We start from the raw sequence: 19,613 nt of genomic DNA on the forward strand, positions 1-19,613 counted from the left end.
GAGTGTTCGGATTTCTGGACTTCCTTCTTCTGTAATTTAATATGCAGCCTTCCTCTCTGTTCTCTGAACATCCATCTTTAGAACACTGGCTCATTGAAACTCCCAGCATCAATTCAAGATCCTGTTTCACAGTGTACTGAAATATATACAAGGAGCTCAAAGATCTGAGTTCCTTTCTCTACTCTTAGGACAAGTTACTTTCTTTGTACCTCTGCAACCACTTACATTTGTAACATGTGCAAAATGATGCCTGCTTGCTATTTTATGAAACTATTTATATGAAAATGCACTATAAATTTAAATGTGTGTCATGAGTATGAATTGCTACTAGGTCTTACTAAATGAAGTTACAACTGGTGGACTAGAATTACATTGAACTGTCCTATCACTCTGTTCCTCTCTCTGTGTGTTCTGTCTGTAGCTGCGTCACCTTTGCCTATAAAATAATGGCTCACTCTCACAGCAATTGACCTGCTTTGCCTTTAGTCATAATATTATCTACACTAATAATAGACAAATATGTAAACTGACTGTACCTCCGCAACACCCCCACAGCCAATCAGGAGGGAATATGCAAATTAGTGGACCAAGATGGCAGTGGCCACAGAGCCAGCCAGAGGGGGTGGGAGGCTTGGGTCACTCCCGGCGATGGAGGAAGCCAAGCTTCCTGCCTGCCCTGGCCGGCTGCTGAAGGAGGGGCCTGTGGGCAGTGGCCACGGAGCTGGCCTGAGCATGCTGAAGGCTTGGGTTTACCGAGCTGGCCTCTGAGGGAGGGGCCTGAAAATGGCCCTCAGCCCCTCACCCAGGCTGGCCACGCCCCCAAGGGGTGAGGGTCCCCACTGGGAGGTGTGGCCAGACTGAAAACAGCCCTCAGCCCCTCACCCAGGCTGGCCATGACCCCCAGTTGGGACCCCCACCCCAATGGGGGTGTGGCCGGCCTGCAAACCACCACAAGCCCCTCGCCCGGACCACCCCGCCCCCCAAGGTATCCCCCACCCTAATCTGGAACACCCTTCAGGGCAAACCAGCAGGCCCCCACCCATGCACCAGGCCTCTATCTATACTAATAAAAGGATAATATGCTAATTAGACTGGGAGACCTTCCAGGAGACCTTCCTGACATTCTTCTGGACAAAGCCATGGTGGCGGGGCAGAGGTAGAGGCAGTTAGGGGCCAAGAGGGGAGGGCAGTTGTGGGTGATCAGGCCAGCGGGGGGGGCAGTTAGGGGTGAGCAGGCAAGCAGGGGGGCAGTTGGGAGCAAGCAGGCTGGTGGGGAGGGCAGGTGGGGGTGAGCAGGCTGGCAGGGGGGGCAGTTGGGGGTGATCAAGCTGGTGGGGGAGGGGCAGTTGGGGGCGAGCAGGCCAGCAGGCAGAGTGGTTAGGGGCAATCAGGCAGGCAGGCAGGTGAGCGGTTAGGAGTCAGCAGTCCCAGATTGCAAGAGGGATGTCCGACTGCCGATCCCTGGGATCAGGCCTAAACCAGCAGTTGGACATCCCCCGAGGGGTCCCAGATTGGAGAGGGTGCAGGCTGGGCTGAGGAACACCACCCCCCCATGCACAAATTTCGTTCACCAGGCCACTAGTTTATTTATAGAGTCATTCCATGGATGTCTTTATACTAAAGCAATAACCATAGCATTTTTCATATGACACTTTAACTTTCTAGCCCAGAGTCTCACAATGTATATGTCCATAAATACAGTCTACTGTGTCTTATCTAAATCATTAATCCATTGACCATTAAACCAACAGTGTTTAGATTCAACCAAAAATAGATTCACAAAGACAAAGGTCTATATGAAAGCTTCAAAACAATTAAGATATCGGTGGCTCATGGTAGACATGAAAAGTAGAAAAAGCCCCCTAGACATCTATCTATATATATAAAAGCCTAAGCAACTGGCCAGCTGGCCGACTGGCCAGTAGCTATAAAATGCACTGACCACCAGGGGGCAGATGTTCAACGCAGGAGCGGAAACTACAGGCATGAAAACATGGAACAGACTAATGAATCTCAGAGAGAAGAGGAGAAGGCGGGGGCGGGGTGTAGAAAGAGATTAACCAAAGATCTTATATGCATACTAGAGGCCTAGTGGACGGATTCATGTACCAGTGGGGTCCCTTAGCCTGGCCTGCAGGGATCAAGCCAAAACCACCTGACACCCCACGAGTGGTCCTGGAATGTGAGAGGGTGCAGGCCAGGTCGAGGGACCCCACTGGTGTACGAATCTGTGTACCAGGCCTCTAGTATATTTATGACATGTGTTTTTGCAGCAAACTAACTGGGTGCAGGGTCCCACGGAAAGCAACCACTGGCCAGGACTACTATCATAAGCCAGGAGGAAGACAGGAAGAAAAGGATAGAAAGAAAGACAAAGGGAAGGCAGTCAAGGCAAATGCATACTAAGGAAAGGAAAGTCTGAATCACTACTTTCATAGCAAGAGAATGTATATTCATCCAACCTCCAGGATGCATGTTTCAACATCTCCATCCATTCTTTACCTCTTCCCTCACACTTGACTATTGCAATGAGAAGCACCACAATTCTAAAAACAAAAGCTGTTGGGTCATACATTTTTAAATCCCCTCTGAAATATCATTGTAATCCATCTCCCAATTCAAGATCCATTTTCCCCTTCGTATGGGGATTATCACAGTATGTAGTGATAACAATTGGACATTCCCCAGCTAGCTGAATCTTAAACAAACTATGCAGGAGGCAGCCAACTGCTATTATAGGTAATTTTTTAAAGCATTCTTTCAAGGGGATGTTCATTTGAGATGCCTTTAATGATACACTCTGGCTTAATTCTGCAAACAAGTCCTCACACAGCCAATTTAGAAGCCACAGAACACTCAAAGAAAAGGCAACCTCCCCAGTTGCACTCCTCTTGTGCCTAGCTCACCAGCATTAGCAAAGTGTGGAAATTCTGCCAAGAATAAAGACAAGTTCTTTCTAATATCCTTAACCATCTCTGTTTCACTCTTTGCTTTCTGGCAGACCCAGATCACCCAGAGCTTAAATCCAGAGATGGAAAATAGAAATGTGTTGTGCTAAGGTTTCTGCCTCGTGTCCCCGCTGGCTCTGTCACTCTGTTCCTGGTGCAGCTGTCCACTCTTTGGGGTGACCCAAATAGACTACTGCCTGAGCTCCCTGAGCAGGCAGGGTCACACATTTCTCAACAGATTCCGAGCTGCCCATTTACCCTCAGAAATACAGGAATTGTCATGTTCAAGTACTCCACATGCTGTCAGAAGGCCAGTGATATTTGCTTCTGGAGCCCCTGCAAGGAGTAGAAACATCTGATCCCAGTTGCCTTTGTCATTGATTCTTGTGGCCCAAGTCAGACTACCAACATTCCTATAGCATCTCATCATTTTAGAGGAGGTTGATACCTAGAAGACGATGGCGAGATGCCTCCAGGAATCCGAGCTTGGAATCATCTGCCATGGACACAGTGGGGCTCTAACTTAAAGAGTTCAACCCAGAGACTTGCTCTTTGCGTCCCTTCCTCCACCAAAGGACACTCTTTCCTTCCCTGACCTATCTGAGTAAAACACCAGACTCTGGAGTAACAAATTGAAAGAAAATGGGCTTTTTTTTTTTTTTTTGAGGCAGCGTGATGGTGATGGTGGATTTTTAAGCATATGGGGGGTATAAAAGACCAGAGGTGATTTTTCAAAAGCCTTTTCACTTTGCCAGGAGGTCGCTGTTGACAAATCTGACTGATACACAAACCTCAACCATTTATCAATTGGAATATTAATTCCAGTGCTGTGTTCTTCATTGTTGATGCTCCAAAGTCTGGAAGATTGATGTGGCTGGCAAGGCTGCAGGAATTCAGCCCATTTTTCTAGGAACATTTTGATCTAATAGAGCTCAGCAAAGTTGGGAAGGGGGGAAATGCTCTCAACAGGGACAATGAATGTCTATATAATTTGACAGGCGCCTGTCTGTGCATGTCACACGATGTGTCATTGTGTGTGTCTGCACGTGCTTGGGGAGATACAATGAAAAGACAGAAGAGTCAGGGGCACATCACAGTGTTATAAGAAATTCATATGAGGACTTGAAAAAAATGCCTTATAAAATTAATAAAAAGTTTTAAATTGCTGGGTATGTGCAATTTGCTGAGTTTGGGGTAGAGAGTTCTAATTACTGGGCTGACAAATATGACTTATGCCTGGAAACATTTTTTACCTATTTTTCTTTTAATATGTCTCAAGTTCAAAGAGCCATTTTTTCTTTTATCAGAGCTTCTGGGTAAGGTCTCTACATCTATGACTTTACAGGCCTCTCTGAGCCTAACTTAGACTTATTTTCTTGAGATAAGAATCCATGAAGGTCATCTGGGGAAGGACCAACAATGCCTCAGGGCGAGGGGAGAGATCACTGTTCTTGAGCAGCTGTATAAGCGTGTCTTGTGTTTTCTGTATTCTCATGCTTCAATCTTGGGCTTGATGATATTGAGGGACTGTCCTGTGTCATCCTCAGGTAGTAAGGAACTTGCCTCTGAGTGAGCCTTTCATATACAAACCAACTAATCTGTAATCTACGCCCCAACCACATCCCTTTTCAAGTTATCATACTCCAGGCCATTATCCATGTGTCCCCCAGAGCCAGGTATCAGACAACCAGGGTCAGCTCCTACACCCCAGAACCCACTGAAGCTCCTCAAACCATCCAATCCTAAACCTGCTACCCCAGCCTCGCCCAGTCCTTCCGGAGGAAACCACAATAAAGGCTCTTGTTTCTGTTTTCCCCTCACTCCTTCTGCCTCCTGATTGACTCAGGTGCTTCTCCTTGAGGTCCCCCTTCCACATGGTGTGCCCTCTTCTCTGGGGAACTGTGAATAATGAATTATCTTTGCATCAATGGCCATCATCTCCTGACCTATTGGTTTCACCATCCCTGAATGACAACAAAACCAACATTTTAAAGCAGCAGCGCCTCTGACGAACTGCAGCTGAAAGAACAATTCTGAAGAACTCTTTCTGCTGTGGCCTAAAAGGGTGAAATCCTGCTATTGGAGCTTTTGAGGAACCAGCACCTCCCTGCAGGGTGAACTGGCCTGAAAAATGTTTAAGTGTTAGAGTGATTTGCTATTTAGTGGAGGGAAGGCCCCATCCCACAGCACTGTTGTGGGAGAGTTTATCACCCAACTCCTCCTGCCTCCCTCACCCACCCTCACACACACATACACAACACAAGCCATCAAACAGGCCACCTGCCACACTGCCCAGGACTCTCTCTGGTTTCTCGAAATGCCTATGATCAGTTGTATCTGAAATGTGCCCTGGGGAGTTGCTGACAAATCCTGAGGTGGTTGAGCTTAATGTTCCAACTTGACCACTTCTCCACTTTTCCTTTGCTGGTAGAGAGCTCTTCCCTTGGAATTCATGGGGCTAGTTAAGGACAGGCTGACTGATATCAAGTTCAAAAAGGGAAATGAACAGGATTCCTCATATGGACAGGGAGGGCTCACAACTGGAAGGCTCCATGACACTGGTATACTTCGCAATTTTGCCTATAGTCAACCTTGCAACCAAAATAAATATTAACCAACAGATGCCCAAGATGGCTAAATCTTGGGAAAGCGTATGCAAAATGGAAGGAAGTCTGTCTTTTCATGCCTTCTTAGCAATTCCTCTTCATTGTCTCTGTACGCATAGAAAATACTAAACAAATTGGAGGTCCCAGGAGATCACACCTGATTTCAATCCTAGCGATGAGCTACATTATTTGCACTCATTTGATAGCTATAAGCTCTGCTCTTCAATTGTCAACACAATTGCAAGGAATCGAATGCAATCAAGCACAAATCATAGTGTCTAGATGTTAGCCTTGTCTTGAATGAGAAATGGTCATAAACAAACAGCTGATTTACCAATGCAGAAATTTATTACATCGTGGCCAATGAAAGTTAAGACCCACACTTTCCAGGCATGAATATTCAGCCAGCTTTGCCTGGCATGGAGCTGCAGTCCAGTTGTATTTTATTTCTTTAATTTTCTTAGAAATGCATCAATAACCTAGAACTGGATGACAGTTGACACATCCCCGGAGGGTAAAAACAAGTCAACTTCAAGAATACAAAACCATTTACTGAAACTCAATGAGCAACAGTAATGCCTTTTCTGGAAGAAAAAAAAAAAAAATTCTAGGCCTCCTTCTTCAGCAAGTCAGAAACTGGGAACATGAAAAAATGAATCAAAGGCCAACAAGTATGAAGAGGCTCAACAGTTTCATCTGAATTAAACACAAGCTCATTATTTATCCAAAGAAGAAGTAACTACTTACCAACACCTTGTCTTGATTTTACATTCCCAAATCCAAACCATGAGAAATCTGAAAACCACAACAGAACATAAAATAAACGTCGAAAGAGAAGCGTAAACCAGAGGTGTTCAGCACTGTCCTTAGTGAAGTAACTCCAACGCCCTCTCAAAGCTCCATTGAGGACCGAAGTTTCCTCTCAAACTCCCAACCCTCAGATTTTTGTGTAAAGATCTATTTCTCATCATGAGAACATAAAAGTTCAAGTCAGATAAGGGACAACAACCAATCTTCAAGAAAAAGAACCAAAACCCAGGGTTAAAAGTTCTGAGCAGTTTTCTCCCAAAGTATAGAGTGGAACAGAGGAGTTGCTGGGTGGAAATACACAATGCCTCTGAGAAATGCACGAGAGTTCTGATCGTCAGCTGTGTGAGAAAATAAGAAGAGAAAGCAGATCTTCTCTGGAGCTGAGACAGCTAAGATTTCATGTTCCTCTTCTGGTAGAAGAGGAACATGAAATCCCATGGGAGAACGGACACTTGGGCTGGATGGGGATTCAAGAGGAAAAAAAGGGAATTGATTCTACAAGGATTCCATGACTGACTTGCTGTGTGATGGTGGGTAGCTCATGGCAGATCCGTGCCTCTTACAATACAAGTTTCCACTGGTACGTGTAAGGAAAGGTCTGCCAAATGTTTGCAGGTCCTCCAGTGAATAAAACTACAGTAAAATGGCTGTTTACTTCCTGGGCTTGACTGTTCTCTTCTAGGTAATTTCCACTGGGTTCAAAGTGAATTCTGCACAGCGAGAAATCCTTGGATCAAAGCCAATAAAGGAATGGAGCCCAAGTCAGTAACGGTGTTACTCAGCTGTTTAGATCTGTGGTGACTTTTTATAGGGATTAGGATAAAGAACTATGTAGAAGAAGAGCCAATTTAAATGAAGCAATGTATGTAAAACTCTTTGCACACTCAAAAATGCCTTCCAAAGTTGTGTCATGATTACTATTTTTTTCAAGTATATTTAGCCCTTCCTTCCCTAGTATTTCAGAACTTCGGCTCTCCAAACTCTAAGCCGATTTTTACTTCTGATTGATATTCCTCTGAATGCTTTCTTCCAGGTTTTAGAAGACGGGATGAAGGTCTGGCCTCCATCCAATGCCAAATAAAGACTCCTTTGCACAAGGGACAGTGGACCTTATTCACGGGGTTCTTGGTCTAGGGAGGCAGGGCTGAGCATGTGGATTTCTTAACTACGAAGAATCCCTATCGAATCAGGGTGTATTTTCCTCCTGATTCCTTTTTGTTTCCTATATTTGTTTGATTTACACAGTTTTCATTAAACCATAGGTTGAATTTTTAAGATTGCTTTTTTCACCTGAGCATTTTATCAAAATCATGTTTCTATCTTACGGAATACCCACTGAAGAAGAATGGCACAGCAGTCCCCCACTGATTTATAGGCTGGATTATTTTCGATCATTAACTATAATAAACACAACTGCAAAGAACATCTTTACCTGTTTTAGATGTTCCCATCTCCATTTTCAAAAATCATTCCTTCAAGGTAAATCTTAGAAATGGAATTATTGGGTCAAAGGGGTAACTATTGTTAAGGTTCTCAACACATGTCATCAAATTGCTTCCCCACTACATCTAGGTCTTAGTGTTACCAATAATATATGAGAAGGTAGGAGTATATTTCCAATGGGAAAGCTAAGGGGGAACCATTTCCTACTTTTGTCCTTGCCATTGGCATGTGGCCACCTAACTGAACAGAGACCTGGCAAATACTCACCCCTGACCTGTACCACATAAAACCATTCACACTTTGTCTTCTGGGCTGGTGTTTGGCATGGGTGCAATAAGGACTGCAGATATGGAAATAATGAGAATAAGGCAGATAACACTTGTGTAGTCATTATAACTCACCAAGTGCTGCCCCTTACCCCCCACACACCCCCCAGACAAGCCCTTTCTTTAATATATTATCCTCTGTTCAGTGACAAGGAATTGAGACTCAGAGAGGCTGATAGATTTAGCAAAGGTCACAGCTCATAGTGACCCAGCCTTCTGATGCCAAATCCGGGGTTTAGACTTTTTTTTTCATTCATAGCTGCCTTTTCAGAAATAGCCAAAATTAGCCAAAGTTTACAACACTATAATCAAGATTCAATTTTATATATAAAAAGCACTATAAGTAGTCATTTATTCTCATTTATTTATTCAACAGAAACGGGCTGTGTGGCTTCCCCCCTAGGAGCTTACAATCAAAGATCAGCTACCCTAGAAGTATGTCCAGGGTATATGAGACTCAGGAGGAATAACTATCCAATTGGGGCAGGGGTGGATATTCTGTTAAGAGAGAAACATGATTTTGGCTTCTGGACAACAGGTTAGAATTAGCCCTGAACGGGGGAAAGCAGAGGGGGCTTGTCGGTGTAAGGAGTCCAGTCACGTCCAGCATGGGCAGTCCTGCCTGTGTCAAGGGGCTGATGGGGCTGGAAAGTAAAGGAAACTGAGAAACAAAATAAGGGCCAAGCCAAGAGGTTGAATTTTATAGGTAGTCCCCCCTACTCTCACCCCCTGCAAAAAGAAATCTTAGGCTAGGCAGTAACATGATCAAGATTAGTTTTAGAAAAGTCATTTTGGCTACAGGGTGCAAACAAGATTATGAGAGGGAAAAACTGAGGGCCAGAGACTGGTAAGGAAGCTTCTAGAGAAATCAAGGCACGAGGGAACTGGCATGAACCAGGTTCTGGGAAAAGAAGGGATGGCTATCAGGCATATTTAGGGGGATCAACAGGACATGGTGATTGATTGCAAATTGAGGGGAGTGTGGGAAGTGAATACTGAAGGTTAGGGGTTTGAACAATGAGACATATGGAGATGCTGCTCACAGTGTCGCCAAAGAGGGTTAGGGGGTTAAACTGACAGCATAGGTGTGGGCACAAATCCCAAAAGAGGCGCCTTCATGAGGACTGGTGTTGGGACCTCAGAACACATATCTAATACCCAAAGTAGAATTGCCCAAGATCAAGAACCCATGGTTTCATGGGTGGGCAGAAGCTAGATGCATTTCTTGTTTGGGCAGGAACAAAGGAAAGGGCTTCCAGCTGAGATTAACTTTTGACCAACTTATTCCTAAATTGCTAAAAGATTTCTAAGTTCTCTTTAACAGTAACACAATTATTAGGTAAGACAGAATACAATCTTCTTGCCCGTATCTCAGAGTACTTGGAAAATTTAAGACCAGATTATCAGAGTCACATTGGTACCTCTTTCCCCCTCCCCCACCCCAGAAGCTGTCCCTGGTGTGACAGCTCTTTCTTGATGGATCTAAGCAGTAGTCTTAAAGCCTTAATACTAAATTTCACCAGCAAAACTTTCCCACAAGGCCAAAAAGAAACAATTTCTCAATTTCCTGTGATGTTTCACCCATTGGGAGTCGAGTCCTGCCAAACATTCTTTTCTATTCTGTTTAATAAGAGACACTTTATTCACTGCAAAATAAAGGGCTCCTTCAAAAGCAAATGTAGTTGCAGTGAGCTTAAAGGAACTCCTCCTTTTGGAATCTAGACCAACAAAGATTCTAAATTATAAAATTAATCAAATAAATCCATTTACAATGAAGAAAGTTCAACCTCCACTGACCAGAGAAATGTATTTCTTTAAATGGCACATTAACACATTAAGAACGCAAAGATAGAACTTAAACTAAATAAAATAAATGGCAATGAGGATTGCTTTTCAAATATCTCCCAAAGGAAACAGTAAAAATTTAGGGGGTTGAAAAGGAATATTTATGATGCCAGGGAGAGAAATCAGAGAAGAGAGCAACAAATAGGCGATGTGAAGAAATCTAATCTTCCCTGTGGGTGCTGGCTTGCACAAACTAAAGGAGATTGTTAGAAGGGTTCTGATCTCCAGAGAATGAATTTCTGAATTTTTTTCCCTTTTAAGTTTCAGAAAAAAATCATTTTTGTATGTCAGGAGAAAAATCAGCTTCCCTCCCTTTTAACGCTGGAGAGATTAAAATTTGCTGTGTTCTAAAATGTAATTTCTTTATATTTTAAGGCAAGACTCACCATCCTCCAACTCCAAGAAAAGCATCTCTAACATCCTAATGGAAGCAAATGGGAAAATATGATTCACTGACAGAAATATAATCACCTCCAACTTCTTATGGCCACACCCACTCCCTAAAGGACACAGGGAAGTGGAGCTCTGGGCTGCCTTTGCTGCAGAGAAAGTGGGGACCAGACAGTGTCGAGCCCAGAAGAGATACTCAATAAGCGCTTGATGGAGTAGCCAGTTGCCTGTTACCTCAAATAAAGAACTAGGAGGACTGGCCCTTGGAGTGGAGGGAAAATGAATGGATGCTTCATTGGATGCTTTGCTGACACAATAAGCATCACCCGTTCCAAGTGACACACAATCAGCATGAGTAATAGTTGCTTCAAATTAATTCCAGCTCCTCAGGCCACTGAACAGTGCAGTGTGGTGCCAAGTTTCCACTTCAATTTAATCTTAATCTTTCACTTAAGGACACAACCTTTATGTAAGTCCCATATCCACTGATGAGGAAGTGGACTTGATTTGAGTTACATTGGTTGTGGAAATCATGATGCAAAGGGTCCTGGAATCCTCCTGACCAACTTTCATTGGCTTCATCCCTTCCCTTTCTTCAAATGCCAATGTGACTTATTACATTGTTCTCCAAGTAACATTGAACACTTCCAATTCAAAAACTATAAAGAAAAATAAGTGTATTTTATTTATTTATTTTTAAGATATATTTTTATTGATTTCAGAGAGGAAGGGAGAGGTAGAAAGAGATAGAAACATCAATGACGAGAATCATTGATTGGCTGCTTCCTGCACACCCCCTATTGGGCATATGCCCTTGACCGGAATCAAACCCAGGATCCAGTTCGCAGGCTGATGTTCTATCCGCTGAGCCAAACTGGCTAGGACAAAAATAAGTGTGTTTTAGCTTAAACTGCTTGCTGCTCTTTGAAATATTTATTTTCTTCTCTTTCTCCTGGGCCCACAGCTAGACTCAGTTAACCAGCCCTCCTTGCAGTTAGTTGTGGCCAAACCACTAAATTATATCCAAGGGACAGTGAGCAGAGTGAGGGGCACCAATTCTGGGACTGGCCATCAAGACTTCCCATGCATACTCCCGGATGCTTTCCCCTTCTACCTATCCAGAATGCAGACAACACATCAAACTTGGAATTAATGACTTGATGTCAGCAGAGAAATTCTCTACTAACTCTCCCAGTGAATGTAGACGGTGTAGAAACTAAGTTATTCTACTGAGGTCCAATGAAACAATTTATCCTCCAACTCCTATTCACATGCAAAAAATAAACTATTGAGTTTGAACTATTATCCACTTTGGGACTTATTTACCATAGTAGAGAGTGAGCCTACCATAACTAATACATATACACACACACACAAAAAAAATACATGTTTTTGGTGCAGCCACTATGGAAAGCAGTATGGAGTTTCCTCAAAAAAAATTAAAAATAAAATTACCATGTGATCCAGCAATTTCACTTCTGGTATTTACCTAAAGCAAATGAAAATACTAACCCCATGTTCTTTGCAGCACTATTGACAATATCCAATACATGGAAGCAACCTAAGTGTCCATCAATGCATGAATGCATAAAGAAAAAGTGACTATATATATATATATATATATATATCTCCAGTGAAATATTATTCAGCCAAAAATTGGAGGAAATCTTGCTATTTGCAATATTAGGAATTCATCTTGAGGGCATTATGCTAAGTAAGTAAGTCAGACAGAGAAAGACAAATACCGTGGAATCTAAAAAATAAAAATAAAAACTCAAAGATACAGACAGCAGATTGGTGGTTGCCAAAGGAAAGGAGATGAGAAAGTGACGAAATTGGTGAAAGGGGTCAAAAGGTAAAAGCTTTAGTTGTAACATAAATAAGTCCTGCAATGTAATGTACTAGTACAACTTGGTGACTATAGTTACATTGCATATTTCAAAGTTGCTAAATGAGCAGATCGGTCTTAAGAGTTCTCATCACAAGAAAAAGAAATTTATAACTATGTGAGGTGATGGATATTAACCAGACTTATTGTGGTGATCATTTTTCAAAATATACAAATACAGAATAATTATGTTATACACCTGAAAATAAAGTTATACATAAATTAGATCTTAAACTTATTTATCTTCTTACTTATCAAAGGTTTTAATTAACTGACTCCATGATTTCCCAACCCCCCCCCCATCACAAAATTCGAAACTGTGTATCCATGTATATTTACATTTTTCTGGAAAGCCCTCAGATTTCATTAGATTTTCAAAGAATTCTTAACCCCAAAATGCTAAGAGCCACTGAAATATGCATAAATGATTTATTGTGTATTGTCTGTGTCCTTTACTAGAACTTGAGCTCCAGGAAATCAGTGACTGTCTTAGAAGAGGTTCTTCCGGAAACAAACTTCGACACAAGGATTCAAGTGAAGGCAGGTTATAAGGAAGTGATCCAAGAAATACTAGAGGGGAGTGAGCAAGTAACACAGGGCCGGGAGGGAAGCCCATCGTGGATACATTATACTGTGGGTAACTAGAATTCAAATTCCTGGGAAACCAGGGGCAATGGTATAGAATGCAACTCAGAGATATCCCATCCAAAAGGTGAGGAAGTTGGGTCACTGACCCTCCAACTACCATCTGTCATTGGCTGAGAGCTTCTAGCTAAGGGGAAGCCCTCAGGGAGAGAGTCCTGGGTGCTTTCAGCATGACACCATGGGCGCAGCTGGGAAAAGCTGAGAGGACATGGGTGAAACACCAAAGCATTTGCTACAAGGATCTTGCCTGTGTATTCACCATTATCTCTGGCGCCTTGCACAGCGCTTCAATAAATGCTTGTTGAATGAATGAATTAGAACAATTTTTGAAAAGCATAACCATATGAAATACAGCAAGTCTAATGAAAATGTCAATATGCAAAGTATGCACCCAATATAAAACCACTATGTTTTGCAAATATATGTGCTCCCTTCCTGATTCATTTGTGGCCCTCCAATGGAACCTCACTGAAGACAGTCTTTAAAGGTGAGCAATACTTAGAACCCAGCATTCCAGGGAGAAGTGTGGGCTAAATGTCAAATGTGGGCTGTGTCTAGACACTGCAAGAAATAAACTGTATGGCCTTGGGTGAGCCATTCTCCCCCTCTCCCCTGTAGACTTTGTTTCCCACTCACAGAGACAGAGGTTGAGACATGGCACTGAAGGCCTGCTCGAGCTCCAGCAGTCTATAGTACTAATCATTAGGCACACATGACTGAGAATAGATTGCCACGTGGCCTCATACAGCTTCCCAGGGTACTTTGGGAAGGTGAAATCATGTGCAATTTAAAGAAAAGCACTCAGTCAACTGGCCTAGATTTTCTCCTGCTAAATAACACTCAGATGCTTTGGGGGTCACTATATCCTTATCTTGAGAGAAGGACCCATGCTCTGGAAAAGTAATTTTAAAAAGCAGTATTTACTAAATACCTGCTATATGCCAGGAACTTACTAGAGATTAGATGTTATTTTAATTAGGGAAAATTGGTCAACTTCTATTGCAACATTAAAATAAAATAATAAAAGCAGACTAAAGCCTTAAATCCTGCAGATAAAGTTCAGAAGGCTCAAGTAGAAAGAGATGAAACTAGACTTCTTGGAATGTGGCAAAATATCCTGATCCTATATTTCAGACATTTAATTTTAAGAAAATAAAATTGCCAACTACTTCACCTTTCATTTTGAACATGTGGACTATTTCAAAGAAAAGTCAGCCGGTATACATCTTAGTCATTCACATTTAAACTGTACAAAGTGTTAGGGTTTTTTAATCTACTGTAAATTCCGAAGGCTTTTTCTTTAACAAAAGTGGTTACAATCTTTCCTGGGTAAAAAGTGGAACCGGGAATGTCAAATAATTAGTTTCTAAGCTTGGAACTTTGAGAAAGGCAGGGGCAACCTCTGCTTACTAATAAGAGATGACAGACATGGGAGAATAATATCAAAGCTTTGCCTTGCTACTGTACAACCCAGTGAAAGCTCAAAATGCCCTATAAAGACTTTTTTCAGCTGTCACAAGCTCTCTTCAGAAAAGGCAGGTGATCTGGATGCACACACAACATATTTCCCTGTTCACACTGCTTTAAGGTTGGGTGAAGGACTGCTTGAACTTTGCCCCAAATTCTCTGCAAAGCAAGTCTTTAGGAAGGAAACTGGGTGATTCTCAGGGAGTCATCTTGGAAGTGGTGTTAGTAGCCTTCAGAGAGAGCAACAGGCATTGAGGCTGGCATACAATTTATGATAAATTCCCATGAGCTTGTGTTTCCATGGAAAACCTAAACAGTGACTCAGACTTCCTGGATTTGCGCAGACCCTATCAGGCCAAAATAAAGGAAGGTTGCTCTCTTCACCCTTCTTTGCACAAGGTTTGTTGCCACTCTAAGTGCATTTGAAAATGCCAATGCAAGTAATGTTACATAGTTATAGTTATATATATATATTTGCATTATTTATATCTGCATATATTAAACATGCAAATTACTTTTTTTAGTTCCTTTTAACCAACGTTTACTATAACTAATGCAAAGCATCATATAGGAATTTTTTGTGTGTTGTATTATGGAATTTTGAAGGGAGAAAAAGATGGTAGGGTTTCCAGCCATGATACTCACTACAAGGTATTTTCCATTGTCAACTGTATTCAAACTCTTTACTGCAATCTGAGAACATGGTGACCTGCTTCGTGTCATCCTTCAGCATCTTTGTCGTTCTTTTCAATGACCCACTGTATCCCTTCCCATCCCACCACCACCCTCCACACTTGAATCTAGTCAAGGTCAGGAAATGTGTAAGGCCAATGTAATAGCCAAGATATTTATTTAATTGTATGACTGTGTGCTCTTCTATTAAGAAGCTCCCATAATGGAGTGGGACATAATGGGATGATATGCACTTCTAAAGCTGGGTGCTGAATTAAAATAATGGGATAAAATGACCTTAAGTAGAACAAAATGAAAACCCATTGTTTAAAATGCAATGCCAAGTCAAACAAATGAATGATTGGCCACCCTGCTTAGTATCACTTGAGATGGTGACTCACTGTCAGGGGACGAAACCCAAATCCATAAGATGAAACTATATCTCTTTCTTTAGTGTTTCCCCAATATGTCCTTCAAGATCCACTGCTTTTCTGGAAACTAATCAAAACTGATTGGCTGGGTCAGTCGTTCTCAAATAGGGGCCGTTTTGCCTCCCTTGGGAAAATTGGCAATGGCCAGAGACATTTGGGTTGTTGTAATAAGGTGGAGGGTGTGTGCTACTTGCATTTAATGGGTAAAGGACAAGGATGCTGCTAAATGGCCAACAATATACAGAAAAGTCCCCCAGAACAAAAACTGTAAGGCCCAAAATGTCAGCAGTGTTAACACTGAGAAACATTGTCCTAAATCAGCGTTTCTCAACCTGTGGGTTGCGACCTCTTTGGGGGTCGAATGACCCTTTCACAGGGGTCGCCTAAGACCATCGGAAAACACATAGATAATTACATACTGTTTTTGTGATTAATCACTATGCTTTAATTATGTTCGATTTGTAACAATGAAATTGGGGGTCACCACAACATGAGGAACTGTATTAAAGGGTCGCGCATTAGGAAGGTTGAGAACCATTGTCCTAGATTATGGGCCCGCAAAGAGGAATTAATCTTGAAACCTTTCATCTCTGTTAAAAAGAAACCTAGCCTGCCTATGCTCTCTGCCCCTATGGGAGTTTAGTCTTCTTTCCTGTTATTTCTATGTTCTTGTCACTGGTGTCCCTGCTGCCAGTCCCTTTCTTTCTCAGTTTACCATTTGTATCTCATAAGAAACAGCTCTGATTGTCACTCCTGTTGCTCCCAAATACCAAATAGCGCTATTCTTGACCCAAAACAGAGGGGAAATGTAGTGTGAAGGGACAGAAACGAGGTTTGGACTCCAAGCTTTAGATTTCAGTTTTGGACCCACCATTTCCTGACAGCCCCACAGTGACTTGGTCTCTCTGAGTCTCCCCTCAGAGCAATAAGTACTTCCCTGGCCACCTGATGGTGCTGTTTCAAGATAGTGAGCTGATGTTTGTGCGAGACTTCTGTAAATGCTCTGGTGTTATATAAACATGGGGTAAGGAAATAATAAAGTACCAAATACTCAATGACAATAAAAACCTTGACCTGACCCCAGCTTTATCATCTATGGTTTCCCCTTAAAATATACCAGATCACGCCCTGACCGGTTTGGCTCAGTGGATCGAGTGTAGGCCTGCGTACTGAAGGGTCCCGGGTTCGATTCCAGTCAAGGGCATGTACCTTGGTTGCGGGCACATCCCCATTGGGGGGTGTGCAGGAGGCAGCTGATTGATGTTTCTCTCTCATCGATATTTCTAACGCTCTATCCCTCTCCCTTCCTCTCTGTAAGAAATCAATAAAAAGTAATTAAAAAAAAATGCACCAGATCCCAGTGAAACTGTTAGTTTTCAGTCCTTAAATAAACATGCCTTGAATTTTCCTATTTAGTTGTTAATTCATTCACCTGATACTAGACAATGTGATAAATTCTAGGTATAATAAAGAATAGAATAAAATAATCACAGCCCCTGTCTATATGGAGCTTCCAAATTTTGTGTCTTTGCACCTCTGTTTTTTTCTACCTGAAATGTAACCTTAAAGTTCCATCTTTGATCATTGAACTCCATTTGTTCAACAAAATCCATTTTAAAAGTCACTCCATCATAAAGCATTTCTCTATTCCCCAATCATAAATTGACATTTGGGTTGTTTGTCTCTCATGGTAAATACTACATTCTTCACTGTATTAATTACTTACATACTCTTATTTCTCCTATTAGATTTGAAATTCTTCACCCTTTTCCATAAGATTCATAACACTTACAACAGTGTCAAGGATGGTACTTTTCACATGGTAGGTACTCAACAAATATCTCAATTCCAGATTAGGTCCAATTAGAGGAATTTAAATTTAGGGCATGAGACACCCACAAAAAATAGTAGAAACTGGGTTGTAAAGCACAGATAGACAACAGCAGTAGCAACATTCATCACTGTTGACTACTGTTCTCTGTATTTCCAAGGCACACTGTCTTTTCCCATCATAGCTTGTCTCACTCTGAATTTTAATGATCTACTTACTTGTTGTAGCTTCCCCTCAAGTTCTTTATGAGTAACAAATATTTCCAGCTTGTTTCCCCATTGTACTTATAGACTGAGTACAGGGTCTGGTGCATTTAAGGTGCTCAGTAAAGATTTATTGAGTAAGAAAGTGCATGAATTCCAACTTTTCATCTTGGCCTTCTTCGATCAAGAGTGAAATTTGGTATAACATAGGTCCATGGTTGTGTTAAGCATTATACTGCTCTCTTCCCCTTCCTGGCCCAGCAGTGGCTTGGACCCATCCCACTCTACCCCCGTTACCACCATCAATACATGTTGCTTGCTTTTGCTTAGGAAAAGGGAGCAGAAATGACATGTGCCACTCCTAGGCAGAAGATGTAATAATCATATTTAATTTAAACTGGGTATTCTACTTCCTCTTCATCCTGCCGCAGAGAACCATGCAGCCTCATGTTCAGATGGTACTATCATAAAGTTCTGGGTTCCTGAGGGGCTAAGGTAAAAAAAAGTACCCTGTCAATCTGTGTTATACATACAGCATGAAGAGAAATAATCTTTTCTGTTCTAAGGGTTATTTGTTTCTACAACATAACCTAGCCTATTCTGACCGATACAATAGTGAACTTCCAAGTAGATCTTATTAAAAGACAATCTTATCTATGAACATATGTGGCTTTTATTTTATAGAAAGGCTCAATATGCATGGTTAAGAGAGTACATACCCACATATGTACTCCCTAAAGCATGCACAGATGTGTACATACATACATAATAAATTGTTAACAATAAATGTACAAAATTTTTAAAAACTCATTGTAACATGTTAAGAAATAAGAGATGTGACTTTGCAAGCAATACCCTTAGAAGGCTATGCCTTCTGTTGTATCTGTTTTAAGGATACAACCCCTGTTTGTCATACTTTCAGAGCTCCTCTGAGGGAATCATCTTTAATGTAGTAGAGTCTGTCAACTATGCAAATCTTCATGATTTGGGGGAAACTTGATTTTTTAATAGTCAAAGATCATTTGAAGCCAGGTCAAATGGAAAATGTGGGTCAGTAAGATGGGCCACATCACCATTATTTAAAATGTCAGGGGATCTGATTCTATAGTCTCAGGCCTCCGCCTCTTTTGTGGCTCTCATAACTTTTCACTAAAGACATTTCCAAAAGATGAGTTCCAAAAATGCACAATGTTTCTTCTCTGGTGATTCTCAAAATTTTACCTAGTTCTAGAATCATAACTAAATGTTATTTTCCAGAAACTTTCTTTGTCCCTAAATTCATGGTCATTAAGTAGATGCAACATAATTGGATGGCTGGCTGGGTGTTCTTCACAGTGCACATTAGAAGCTACTGAAACACATTTACTCCCAAACTATAAAACCATAAAAACAGCATACTCTTGATATCTAAAAAGCCCATGCAAAACAGGATTAATTAGAGATGCATAGTTGGGGATGATCATTTTTTGTGTATTCTTTACTGAATTGTATACACCCCAAGTTCATATGTTGAGCCATAATTCCTAGTGTGGGTGCATTTGGGCCTTTAGGAGTATTTAAGGTTAAATGAGGGTGTGTCCTAATCTTATAGGGCTGGTGTCATTATAATAAAGATACCAGAGTCTCTCTCTCTCTCTCTCTCTCTCTCTCTCTCTCTCTCTTGTTTCTGCCACAGACAAAAGGCCATATGAAGACACAGTAAAATGGTGGCTGTCTGCAAGCCAGGAAGAGGGCCATTAACCAGGAAACTTATTGGGTGCACCTTGATTCTAGGACTTCTAGGCTCCTGGACTGTGGGAAAATGCATGTCTGTTGTTTAAGCCACCCAACCTGTGATATTTTGTTACGGTGGCCTAAGCAGACTATTTTATTGTGTTTGTTTTAGCTGTTATTGCTGTTTGGATTGCCAGCCTGTATCCACTTCCTCCTCCTCAACTGGTAATGATTTTCATTTGGTTATCCACCCAACCCCAGACAGCCAATGTGATTCAAGATGGAGCCAATGGCACAGGCGACAAATATCAGCATAATTCCATTCCCTGCCCACAATAATGGCTGAAAGAACTGGCATGTGATTAAAGTTAGTCTGATGAAAACCAAGCCTAGAA

The 19,613-nt window shown here is 41.7% G+C and overlaps 1 protein-coding gene across 4 annotated transcripts in view; it reads right to left on the reverse strand.

The window, feature by feature from the left end:
• Nucleotides 1-19,613, reverse strand: part of NTRK2 (neurotrophic receptor tyrosine kinase 2) — a 315,336-nt gene that overhangs the window by 137,809 nt on the left and 157,914 nt on the right. For 2 of the 4 annotated variants that reach the window (XM_070431417.1, XM_070431419.1), the window contains exon 15: nt 6,302-6,349. The exons of the other annotated variants lie outside the window; for them this stretch is intronic. In XM_070431417.1, the coding sequence (XP_070287518.1) occupies nt 6,302-6,349 (48 nt within the window). The remainder of the gene's footprint in view (nt 1-6,301; nt 6,350-19,613) is intronic. 4 annotated transcript variants of the gene reach the window in all.

This window comes from Myotis yumanensis, unplaced genomic scaffold (genome assembly GCF_028538775.1).
Source record: "Myotis yumanensis isolate MYYU_CA2020_CCGP unplaced genomic scaffold, mMyoYum1.0.hap1 SCAF_12, whole genome shotgun sequence".
NCBI lineage: Eukaryota > Metazoa > Chordata > Mammalia > Chiroptera > Vespertilionidae > Myotis > Myotis yumanensis.